The 13,577-nt window shown below is 32.3% G+C and overlaps 1 protein-coding gene across 1 annotated transcript in view; it reads right to left on the minus strand.

Annotated features, from left to right (window-relative positions):
* LOC106461811 (X-linked retinitis pigmentosa GTPase regulator-like) overlaps nucleotides 1–10,572 on the minus strand; it is a 150,846-nt gene extending 140,274 nt beyond the window's left edge. The window contains exons 1-2 of the mRNA XM_022388887.1: nucleotides 10,542–10,572; nucleotides 2,238–2,363 (exon numbers count right to left, since the gene is read on the minus strand). Of these exons, the coding sequence (XP_022244595.1) occupies nucleotides 2,238–2,363; nucleotides 10,542–10,572 (157 nt within the window). The remainder of the gene's footprint in view (nucleotides 1–2,237; nucleotides 2,364–10,541) is intronic.
* Nucleotides 10,573–13,577: the final 3,005 nt, after the last annotated feature.

Genomic DNA, 13,577 nt, shown 5'->3' on the forward strand with positions numbered 1-13,577 from the left:
ATGCAGCTGTAACACATGCAAATACATGGATGTAGGTGGGAGCACAAGGCTAGTGGCAAGCAAAAATTAGCACATGTAGAAGGCAGTAGTTGCCAAGAAAAGTTATATGTGAGAAGAGGTAAATTATCATATCAGAATACAAGTTTCCCCTTCAAGTCAATTACAAATGACTGTCAGATCTATGTAGTTTGGAATGTGCTCTCTCTACTGGTTGTAAACATGTAATTCAGAAAGTAGGTGTGAGTAGACAAAAGGTTTCAAAAGAATGTAGTAGTAGGATGGGCTACTCTGGTGTGTTTGCTAAATATATTGATATCTCAGGAAATCAAAATGATGGGAGGTTCTTATTTCATATTCTAACTTGTTAATGTCTGAAATTGGTGTTTCTAATTCGTAAACCACTACAGACATTGCATTGTAAGCGTAATACAATATAAACTGACCAATAATACAAGAGGACATGCCATGTGACATACAAAAAAGGATATTTAGCATTTTGTTTTTAATATTTTCTTTAAAATTAAGAAAAGTAAATAAATACAATATTAAAAATGGATTATATACTATGTTTTGATGCCAATTTTATTGACATACAATGGTAATATAGTTATTTAATTAAATTTTGGAAATAACTCACAAAAACATTGTGACATGCACTCTTTGACCTCTGTAGCAAGAGGGTTAAGGTGACTAGAAACTCAACAAGCACAGGAAAAAAAAATGTCCGAACACAGGCAGAGCCAATAAAAGAATGAGCCTGTGATCATGTACTAGTGCAAATGGGGATTACTATGCCTGTTATCCTCCTATGAGTGAAGATCTATAGCATTATGTCAATTACATCATAGACTGATGCAATTCACATAAACACATATACGGGTGGGAGTTTGTTTGAGTCTTGTGGCATGCACAGGAAATTCCATGGCAGTTGCACGTAAGGTAATATCTCTTAGTGGTGCAGAGAGGTAAGTATCATTTTTGAATCTCTTTATTTTCTCTTGAAAAAAGAAGAGTAAGAGGTGATATAGATGAGGTTTACAAGATTATCCAGGGGATGAATAGGATAAATGCCTCTAACTTTTTTATACTATATTCTGACAAAAATAGGATGAGAGGACAAAATTGAAAATTTTCTAAAACAGGCTAGGTTCCAGTTAAGACAGTTTTATTTTTCTTCCAAGTTGATTATCAGTAGTGGATGTCAGTACTTAAGAGAAGTTTGGGAAGGGAACTGATGATTTCCTGAAAAAAATATAGGGAAGGTTTAAATGTTTTACTTTTTTCAAGGGTAGGTGCGCAAATACAGCTTTGAAGGGCCAAATGGTTCCTTGTTGTCCATTGTTAAAAGTGCTTTCAAGTTAAAAATTTTTTTATACATTGGGTTAATTCTTTCCCTCTTGGAAATAACAGTACAATAGTATGTACATACATAGATGTGTGCACAATTTACTTATTAGCAAGCGTAAAAGGTAATGTTTGTAAATTACACACTGTAAATAAAACTTAAGTTATTGAGATTCATTGAAAGGTATAAACAACAATTTTAACCTTTTACAACATATGCCTATTGTTCTACTAATCCAGAAAATGCATTCCTAATGATGAAAAAATATAAATCATGCAACACATATAAATAAGCTTCAAGAGTGCTTCCTTCTTTATACTGTATATTATATGGCAGTCAAGGCACTGTTTCTACACATCTGACTGAACATGTAGTTTTATCTACACTATGAAATTCCTTCAAACTTATATTTGCAAATTGAGCTTCCTGGTGCTAAACGATTGGCTGACATACCTACAACCTTAATTTCCATAAATGTGATCATACCCTTCATTCACACTGTATCATCTCATGTTTGCCTATATGCATTTAAGGCATATGCTCTTAAGCTTCGAGTATTCATATGTCCTATATTTAAATGTTTTAATATTGTTATCAAAATAAGTAATACTTTTTTGGGTGATTTAAAAATGCTTTAATTTCAAGTTATTTATTTAATAATAAAACATCTCAATCTGTACTCTTACATGGAAATTTTACTGATCAGAAATAGAAATTATTGATTAAATCTGTAAACTAGAAAATGCATACAGGATTTTAATAATTTGTTATAGACTGACTGTTATTTCAAAACAAATTCTACAATGAAACATAGAAACTACAGACATTTGATACTGTGATAAGAAAGTGATATTAATTGTATTTTAATTATTAACTAACTAAATAAAATGACCTGTAACTAAAGCAGTATGTTCATCCCCACAAGCCACTTGTAGTACGGGGTCATCTCTAATCCAAAACTTTCCTGGGATATTATCTGCAAATCTGCTTTTGCCAAAAGTAAATATTGCTCCAGTGTCTGTAATAAAAACCAAAAACAAAGGATTAATTGATTTGTTATTATACTCAAATCTATACAATAGGATATCTCAACTGTGCCTGTTGTGAGTACTAAATCCAAATTTTCAGCATCATTAGCCCTTGAGCTTACTGCTGAGCCATCGTGAGATAAAAGGATTAATATTCCCTGCTGAGACATGATCTGGAACCAGAGAACAAAATGAAGAGCTAGGCAATTAGTGATATTTGTAAATCGATTAATTGACAGTCCCATTAATTAATTAATCAGCACAGTGTTCTTCAAATCATGGTATATACAAGAAAAAAAGCCAGTCAATTGCCTTTCTTCTAGTCAGCAGTTAAAAAATAAATAAATCAAATGCTGTTACTGTGTGCTGCTAGCCAGTTCCTTTCCCTCTAGGCAGCAGTTCAAAACAAAAAACAAAATTTCATCTAGTTAGCAGTTCAAAAGTAGTGATAGTGGCAGATAGCCTTAGAAGTTTTTCTATAACAAAGACTGTGTGAGTAAGCTTGGTAGAAATGAGAATTGAACTTGAGACCCTAAAATCATAATCCCCCTCATGAACCACCAAAGATGAACAAACTTGAAGTAAAAAAAAAACTTATAAGGCTAAAATTGGGCAGACCATAGCTAGCCATTATGCAGCTTTGTGCTTAACAACAAACAAGCATAATAACAATATTTCAATTACTTGGATATTTGGAATAATCAAAAGTCATAATTATCGGATACCTTAATTTCAATTGGTTGATAATTTCAATCACAATTGATTTAACAGTCGCTTAAATTAATCAATTGTTGGAATAATTGTAAACATTAAAATTAGAGACACTATTTTTGATTAAGCAATTTAATCATAATTTAAATAACCAATTGGTTTATGTGACACTAACTGATGCTCAAAGGAAATAAATTATATTAATCAATCAATTAAATCCAAGATCTAACAGAGCTGTTTCTCTAAAAGTCACTATTTAATTTATAAAACATTAAATTTAGATAATTAAAAATAGATACCAACTTTATTTTACCACAAATATATTTCAAATAACCATGAAAGAATCACCTGTATAAAGTGCTTTCCTAAACATACCTGAGAATTTGCAACTTTTAGACAGACAAGAATTAATACATATATATCTTATATGTTGTATTTAAAGCTTACAGTTCTAGAATTAAAAACAAAATGCAAAATTCTTTAATTTGCTAACTAATTCACTGATTAACTCTAAGGTGTTTTTACAACATCTGTTTTTCCTAAGTGTGAAGAAAATTCTAAATGTTAATGCACATCATGTCAAATCTGGACATTTTACTATAATGGACATAGCATATATATATATATATGTGTGTATCTATCTATGTATGTGACCAAAATAATAAATACGATGTGACATCATCTACTGAATGGCACCACAAACACAAATCCATAAAAAAAAATTCACACTTTGGGTATTCCAGATTCAGACAATTAGAAAAATAACTACGGTATGTGAAACAACCATTTCTTTATCACAGAACACAATTTTAAATAAAAATACTCTCCTCACAACAAGAACACGACTTTCACTAGAAATGTATGTGAGGGTTTGATTATATCTTTATTGATGTATTTGTAAACTTATTTTTTCAGTAAAGAGTACCACTTTTAATAAATAAAAACATTATAGTTTATATCAACACAATACAATCACCTTTCCCATGCAGTACTTTTCAGAAATATCCTTTTTTTTTAGAAAATGTTCACTTTTTCAAAATTTTGTTCAATGAGGTATGAATACTACAATCATTAATTAGTGGCATAAACAGCTGCCCCCTAGAGTGATGTTTCTGCTCGTTCATGAAATTTCTAGGTCTCACACATCACCATTACATTATGCCAAAAATTTCCCATAATAAACAATTGAAAATATCTAAATTAAAATGTTAAAATATAATTTAAAACATTTCCTCTTTTTTATATTTGAAGTCTAAATACTAAAATATATAAAACACAAAATACCATCCTAATTTTGATCAACAAGGTGGTATTTATTTATTTGCTGATTTGTAATATATAAACTGTCCTGTTGCCAAATCTCCTTTGGTTATATTTTTTTCGGTAGCTTATTATATGAAGACCCAGTGACCTCTAGTGGCTATGCCTCTGCTGATACTCTGGAAGTGGTCTTCATAGGAACCTCAAACTCACCAGCAGGGTTGATTTATCTCTGGCAAAGTCTTTACTGAAGCTAAGCAGTTGGCTGTTATCTCGTCTATATCTTTCCAAAGACAATCCCAACAGATGACTTTTGCCTTGGACCACCTATTCTTCTTCTGGATTCTGCTCTGCTGCACTTTTGGTCAGCTGTACTCATTACCCTGTGTGCCCATCTTTGTTTTTATATGAACTCCAATCTCTAGAGGTGTAACTGTCATATATTGTGTGGAGATGTCCTATTTATAACTTGTGAAGATAGCCTAACATTGCTTCCATGGTTCTGGATAAGTCAGTTTCCAATATGTACTCTTCTTTGATGTCAATTACCTACACATCATATCATGTAAAGAAGTTCCCAAAGTGAAAGTAACATCCAATTTTTCCTTTGCCATTAAATGTTTTCATCAATCCATCTTCTTGCTTCACCTCTAAAAGCAATTTCCCACTTTTCATTATCAAATCAGGTCAAACAATTGTACCTGTAGAACAAGTGTTGGTCAAATATGGCAAAGCTTCCCATCAATAAACCCACTAACTGGATTATTTAAAATTTACCTTCTTATTTCTATTGGTACAAATGGGATATTCTCATCCTCAAGATATCATTTTTCTTGGCTTATTATAAAAGATTGATTCACCAAACTCTCAGATGTAATGCCTATATTTTCTACACTTATAGCAGTTAGCTTCTCCTATCATCCTTTGGGAGCAATTTCTTGCAAAATGTCTTTTTAAATTACAATTGAAACAGACAGACTAAGACCTTTTGTCTGCATTTCCTGGCAATATGTCCTTTGCAACTGAAACCCCTTTTGTCAGGTGGTTTACTTTTCTCATTCTGGCTTAAAACTAATTAATCTTTGAACTCTTCTAGTCATTCATTAATGACAGCTGATATTTCTAAGCTATTGAATTTGATGGGTTTATAATACCTAAATGGTGAATTTAGCTGTTTATCTACAACTTTAATTGATTCAAGTTTCAGTGCATACTGGAGGGCTTCCTTTAAAGATGTATAACCGTTTTGCTTTCAGTCTAATTAGCATATCCTCAATCACTATAGTATCTATGAACTGGTCACAAACAAACAAATCTGTCATTTCTCATGGAGCATCCAGGTAAAATACATGTAATTGGGTAAACCATTCACATGTTCCATAAGTTTGGCTAAGGTCTCGTTCTTTTCTTTTACCAAATGTTGCTGAGAAAACTTTCTCAGGGATAAGAATAAATCAGATTAACATCAAGCACAATGAAGTCCACAAATGGTACAACAGTCTAGAGAGTCGGGTGAAGAAGTGTAGAAAATGGGTTATTTTTGTAAATGAATCCAGTGTATTGATCTTAATATTTAAAGATTCATTAATATGAACACTACTGCTTCTGTATTGTGTATTTCCTATATTTATGCACTAACAGTACTAGAGAAAAACATTTCTACAAAAGAACATTTAATTTTCTCAAGAAAATTATTCTTTCATCTTTTAATCTGATGTTTTTCAAGATAAGAACTATTCATTTAAAAGAAACCTTTAATAATTCTTTGTATTTTGTTTGCATTTTCATCAGTGACTTTAAACAGTATTTTCTTCTCAAAATGTATGAGACAATAACACACATATGCTAGTTCTAATGCAGCACTAATCTGTTAAACAGAGCCTAACTTGGTTTAGAAAGACCGTTTGTCATTAGTCAAGCACACTTTCAAACTCCAGTGTCTACTTTTTGGACTTGTGAAAAATGTTTTCACCAGTCTCCAGTTCATCTCGACCACACATTTTGCAAATTTTTTGCTTCCCTTATGTGATATTTCAAATATGTTTGACAGGGCAGACACCAATACTTGATAGTTGTTATGGCTCCCACCCGGAAGACTGCTTAAAGTTCTTAAGGCTGGGTCCTTTTAAATGGCAATAGATGAAAAGCTTGTTGTTCACTATTCCATCTAATCATTATAGAATTTTGCTTTTATTTCAACTGAGACTGATATGCCATGCACAGTAATTTTTACCATAATCTGTGGATTTCTCAACTGGTCGATATTGTTGAACTAGCCAGCTCGATTAGGAGGAGACATGGTTGGAGTAGCCCAGAAGAGTCATAAGCAGTGCAGCAGCATTAGTGATCAGTGTACACCAGTTGAGAGTTCTCCTCTTCTATATTTTATACTTAATGATGTTTGGTGTTGAAATTCTCTGGCAGATATGAATAGAGAAGCATGGCTGGTTTGGTTCTTGTATATATATAAATAAATTTTCCAGATGTTGTATTATATTACTGATGTTCTTTTCTATCTCTTTGATTTACTTTTGTACTGCTTCAAGTTTGTTATTATAATCTTTATGCACATTATAGATGGCATTATGTATTTTGTTATTGTTGTTCTTTTGTAGTTCTTCAATTTTATCATGAGTCTTTCTGCATTTCATAGATATGTAGTACAGGAATATACCATGTTTTCTACTCCCTTACATAATGTGCAAAATGTATTTAAATCACTGTATTTTTCATCATTTTCAGTTATGATGCAGCAAGTTGCTCAAGTAAGTTACTCAACCTTCCCTTTCATTAGAGTGCATGTTAAGTGTGTTTGTAATTGTCTGTTATCTTTATTCTCTTGTGAGAAAAATAATTTGTAATTAGAGAAACAGTTATTTCTCTTCTATGCAAATCCAATAACAGCTAGGGACAGTCACATCTTTTGTATATGGAACCACTCGCTGAATGTGGGGGTGGGAGGAAATTTCCCTTTTAGTGTAATTTTGGTTTCATGTATAAGGCCAGGCTTAACCTGGAGGCTTCTGATTTTTGCAACTTCTAGATTTTAGCAAAATTATCATTTTAAACTAAAACATAAGTTAAACTTTCAGCATAAGGTAATGTAAGTAAAATTTAGCAGACTTCTGAGTTCAATAATATAGATTCTTGGCTAGCATCTCTTATAAAACTTTTACTTATAAGGCTCTGAGAGTTTTTAAGAGTTATTGGAGAGCTAGGTATACTGTTGTCTTAAGCATGTGTAGTTTTAACATAATGTTGGATCATCACAGATGTGACTGTTGAAGAAATCAAAAGTTTCTTTGGCTTAACTATAATTTCAAAATATCTGTATGTTTTAGTAAAATTTAAAATTAACTTGGATTTACTTTATTTCATTTACAGTGACTAGTCTGGGTTATTTTTATTTACTTATTTACCTGTACTTCATTATATGTACTTTAACTGAACTGAAAAGAGAAACGTTTCTCATACATTATTTATCAGTTCAACAGATATCCATTAGAAAAACCTTTTTGATTTGTTATTTATTGTATTATTTTGTGTTTTTTATATTTAATAAACATTTTTAGGATTTGTTTACTCTCCAATTTTTCATGATGAACTTGGTTCAAATTCAAGGAGAAGCATGCTTCATAGTTTGATATCCTGATGTCTGTAGTTAGAAGGCCCTAACTCACTATTCTGAAGTAAATACAAGAGCCAGAAAATATCACATATGTCTTTTGTAGTTTTTCACTGTTATAAACCTTGTGTACATTTCCAGTAGCTTCTTTGATCTTGTTTTCAATCAAATTAATTCCTTTTTTATTCTACTTTAACTCTTATGTCCCTTTTCTTTATATTCTTTCTTAACTTCCTGTCTCTTTATTCCAATTTTCTATCTCTTTCTTCTTGTTCTTCTTCTTTTAATTTTTGGTAGGTTCTTTTCTGTCTTGTTTTAATTTTTTCTTTCTTCAAGATCTTCTGTTAATTTTCTGTCTCTTTCTTCCTGGTCTTCTACTTTTTCTTTCCATGTTTCATCATTTCTAACAAGTTTTCAACCTTGCTTCATGCACATGTAATTATCTTGAAGTTTGTTCTAAATTCTATTTTAATTTTACCAAAATAATTCCACTCCACCTTTGTAATGGATTCTATAATTTGGTGTATTCTTTTTGATTATTGGTAAAAATAATGCAAAGTCCAGCTCACTTACTGACAATGAAAGAGATTTATTTTTGACTGTAACACACAAGTTTTACAAGTTACAGCCTAGCTCACAAATAAAACTAAACAGCCACTTGCAAAAATCTCTTCCTTGTTGAAACACAAATTCAAAATTTGCAGCACTGAACTGTCCTACTAGTTAACTCACTGACTAACTGGCTACTCAATAACTAATTCACTGATTAATTCTCCAGTAATTTTATATTACAATATTTGTTTTTCCTCAAGTCTCAAGAAAATTCTAGACATCATGTCAAATCTAGATGCTCAGGAAATTTCTAATTGGCATACATCATCACTACATTATGCCAAAAACTCCCTCTAGTAGACAATATAAAATTTCTATTATAAAGTATTCAAATGAAGTTCACAACAGAGTAATCAAAACAACTAACCCTAAATAAATAAGGTGTGGACTTTGTGTATTAGATTTTAAAAAAGTTTTTGATAAGGTTCCCCACTGAAAATTAGCTAAGAAAATCACATCAGTGCATGCACGTGGGGGTGGGGGGTGTTGGAAGAATAGTTAATTGGATGAAAGCAAAAATGTTGTTATTAACGGAGTCCGGTCAAATTGACCTTTCGTTACCAGTGGTGTATCTCAGGTGTTGTGTTTGGGCTTTTGCTTACTTACATTCTTACTTTTTTCATTACCCAGTCAAGCTATCTCAAAACTTCTATTTTTTAAAAAGTGGGTTCCTCGTTATTAAGTTTTAATTATCATTATTTGGATCATACAGTACATGTAGAGAGAAACCCACTGAATACTATGACTGAAGAAAATAATCTTGGTATAGTGACTGATAAGTCAATAAAGCTATTGTGACAATGCTCTGTTGTTAATAGTAATGCTATATAATTAGGATATATATATTGAAATAATGATTACATGGTTTGGCCTTACTTGGAATGTTGTGTGAGGACCTTATCTATGAAAGGATATTGACTTATTGAAAAAAGGTTCAGAAGAGGGCTACTAGAATGATTCTGGGGATAAAATAGTTATTTGTTAACTAACTTTCTATTGAACAAAAGAAGGGTGTGATTCTCATTGAAGTTTTCAAAGTTATCTAGTGGACTGATAGGATTAAAGCCTCTAATATTGGGAAGACAATAGATGAGAGGACACAATCCAGTTTTATTCTCTGAACAGGGTGATTAGTTTAAGGAATTAGTTAAGAGAGGAATCAATAATTTCCTAAAAAATGAAGGATGGGTTTAAATATCTTTCTTTCCTCAAGGGCAGGTGTACAATGACGCCTTGAACAACCAAATGATTTCTTATTTTTCATACATGTTGTGTTACTTTTGTACTTTTTATGCAAATTAAATGTTAATCTCACAATACTTTGATCACCACTTGCATGTTATTACTTTTTAAACAATAAAATACTTTAAAAAGTGGGGTCTTTTACTAACTTCACAATGACAGTTATAATCACAAGTTCAAAATAATTCTTAATTAATTGGCCTCTAAATTAATTATATACGTATATATTAATCTAATAATAATATGACAATCGCTTGATATAATTCACCAAATATTATACTTATAGACTGTATTTGTATCCTTAATCTACTTAAACACTGAAATCATGAGAGGGCATGCAAATTGCAATACAATTTCAAAGTCTAGTCAAACAGTAAATTTCAAGAAATTCGATAGACCATTGGATGGGTACATTACACTTTAATTGTTACTTTTAGATTAGACTTAGACATATGAACGCAAACTTCTGAAGTTGCGTGAAAACTGACTGTTGTCAGTTTTATACAAACATTTGCACTACACACTACACTAGACTACAGTAAATTGCCTCAGAACACTTTTGGTTTTATTTAATTTTTTTTTCACAAATTCAGTGATTCTATAAAACTGTGTGATGTTATATGACATACTACGGTGCTTAAACTTAGAAGTTAAAGTAACAGTTATTAATAATAAAATGGTAACACTGCGGCTCTGGAACTGTCCTAATGTTGTTTACCTGGAACATCATCCTCATCAGTCGTTGCCATGTTTACAAATAATCGCCCTCTAAGAGAGGTACGTATGTATATGATTTTTTTTAAATATATATTTTAAAATATATTTATAAATGGGTATTAAGCACGAGGATTATGGGTGTTTTTCAAAAAAATTATTCGAATATACAAGATAAGCAAATTCTCCGGTTGGCGAATTTTACTGAACAAAACCTCTTTGAACCTTATTGTTATTCATCTGTTGCCTTAAATGAAATGTCGAAGTGTTTAAATTTGATATTACGATCACATTCCGCGACATTCTGCGAAAAAAAAACAACAACAACAACAAAAAAAAAACGTGAGTTGTTACAGCTAGAAGTATAGTGTTCTACCGTCCTACGCCAGATACACCTGGTAGTGGACTTAATATAACCGTTCAAGCAGAGAGGACATTTATATTTATTAACGACAAGAGGTTGCTGCACTTTATTGATTTTTGTCCTTGAAAGGTAAAAAGTTTCTTAATCGAAAAGGGTTCATATAGACACAACTAAGGTGTATTTAAGGATAGGCCTTATTAAATAATTTCCAAATTTCTTACCTTAATAACAAGAACTTATTACCTAAATAAAGGACCAACTTTCACGTCATTAAGTAATCTTCTGGCTGAGAGCCATAACAGTCATCAAGAAATAGTAACTGCTTTACACAATAGGTTTGAAGTGAAACAACAGAAGGAAATATCCAGAATGAAGTTTTGGAATAGGTTACAGAAGAAAGAAGAGATCTTTGCCAAAATGACAGAAGACTTGAAGAAACTTGCCCAACTATCTTACCCAGTTGTTCCATATGAAATGATGGATTAGTTGGAATGTGTCCAATTTATATATGCCATAACAGAGGAGGAAACTTGATTCCATTAAATTCGCAGATCAACAACTAAAGACACCATCTACAAGTTACAAGATCATCAGATTGAGTAGTATTTAAACGTCTATTCCTTCTGACGATAGTCTAGAAGAACTGGAAGGATTATTCATATAACTACACACATAGAATGGAGGAAACAAACCAAAAGAAAATAGACATTTCGAGTGAAATTTAACAGTACGTATCACTAGGAACTGCAGACAAAATCCTGTATGGAATAAAAACCCGTTCCAAAATATACCAGGAAAAAGGAACTATTATTAATATTGAAAACCTGGTCATTGCAACCAAGATACGAAAAATCAACAGCTGTTAATGCACCAAGGAGAGAGCAACCTAAGGATAACTGTTCGAGCTGAACCACATCAAAGGAACAACAAAGAGTTGATCAGCCATTGGAAAAACAAAAATCAGCTGGACTCATAAGACTAAGTTCGTCTGAGAATGCCCCATTTGCCCAAAATGAGGTAAGAAGTTGATTATTTAAAGAAACCAGCCCACAAGTCTATGAGTTTATTGATGGAAATCCTTGCAGCTTGTTAATTAACATTGGTTATACATCTACAATTGTTCAACCCAACGTGGTAATTAGAGATAGAAATTACTTGCAATGATGAACAAAAAAGATGGATTGATGTGAACAGCAAGTAGACATAAAGTTCCAGCAAGAGAAAAGTTGGAGATTATTCTTACTGTGGGAAGCTTCTCTATATCTCACGATATGTGGATAATTGACATCGATGTAGAGTGCATATTGAAAACTGACTTCATCTAAAGACATGGATGCAAGGTTAGACTATCTTCAAATAGCTTTGCAAGCTATGACCAGGAAAACTCTCTGCACTTCGTGGCAATTACTACACGAGAGGTTGAACTTCAAGTGATAACAAGAAGGGCAGTCATTGTATCATCAGGAAATGAAATATCAACTAGCAGAACTTATTAGGAATAGATTTACATCTAATGATTTGGCCATAGAAAAACTTCAAAGTTAAATAGGTACATGAAAGGGCCATATGTTGCACTGAAAAAATCAATGATGTAGTTTACACAATTCAGAAGAACTGGTTTTCCAAGCCAAAAGTAATCCACCGTACTTGTGTTTGGAAGTACATTGGTGAAATAATTTCTATCTAGGTAATTTTATTAATACAGGAGTTTTTAAAAGTTTTTCATTGACTTAGTTTCTAAGCAGTTTTGACGTAAACACGTGGTTCAGAAAATCTTTACTGGAAAATCCCAATGAAAGGATCAAGGACTGCAACGTCCTTTGTTAGCTGGGTAGACGCTTTCTATATGTCACAGCCGATGAATGCTGTGGGAGAATGGCCGTTCAAATGATGATGTTATCGCAAAACAAAGGAACCAGGTTTCCTGTACAGGGCCTTAGTTCTTCAGAGTTCTTGATAAAGATAGTTTTCAATTTTCTTTAAACGTTTCCAGTATATTTACTTTTCATGCAGCTTAAAACTTAGTCGACTTTTAAGATTCAAATTATTCTAAAATTCCCTGTTCGATACTATTGTTATTAAGCAGACCTATCAGTTCACCTGAGACTAGCACAAATGTCATTTTTTGATGGAGTATCTGTATGATGTAAACATTGCTCATTTCAGCATAATGCCTGCCCCTTGGTGGCACAGCGGTGTGTTTGTGGACTTACAATGCTAGAAGCGGGTTTCGATACACGTGGTGGGCAGAGCACAGATAGCCCATTGTGTAGCTTTGTGCTTAACTTCAAACAAACAAACAATTCAGCGTAATATTTCCATAAAAGACGCCACTACCAAAATTCAAAGAGAGTCAGAATCAATCGTTTGTAAGTGATCCAAAAGAATTTACTAGAGATCGATGTATAACAATATAATTTCAGTAATGTTTCTCTAACTACTACCTCTATAGCAGTTATTAAATATTGAAATTTTAATAACAGTTTGAAAATGAGAATTAAAGAAATAAGACTAAAAACAAAGATATTCTTTTTACCTTAGTGGTCTGTGATGTCAAATAGGTAGTAAAAGTAAAATAATGTTACGACAGTGGGGGTCACGTGACGAGTATTCTAGAAGATTCGCTAGTGTGTTGCGGCAGCGTTGCGTCAACTGACGCTGGTAGCACGTGTTGGG

Source organism: Limulus polyphemus, unplaced genomic scaffold (assembly GCF_000517525.1).
Source record: "Limulus polyphemus unplaced genomic scaffold, Limulus_polyphemus-2.1.2 Scaffold1036, whole genome shotgun sequence".
Classification (NCBI taxonomy): domain Eukaryota; kingdom Metazoa; phylum Arthropoda; class Merostomata; order Xiphosura; family Limulidae; genus Limulus; species Limulus polyphemus.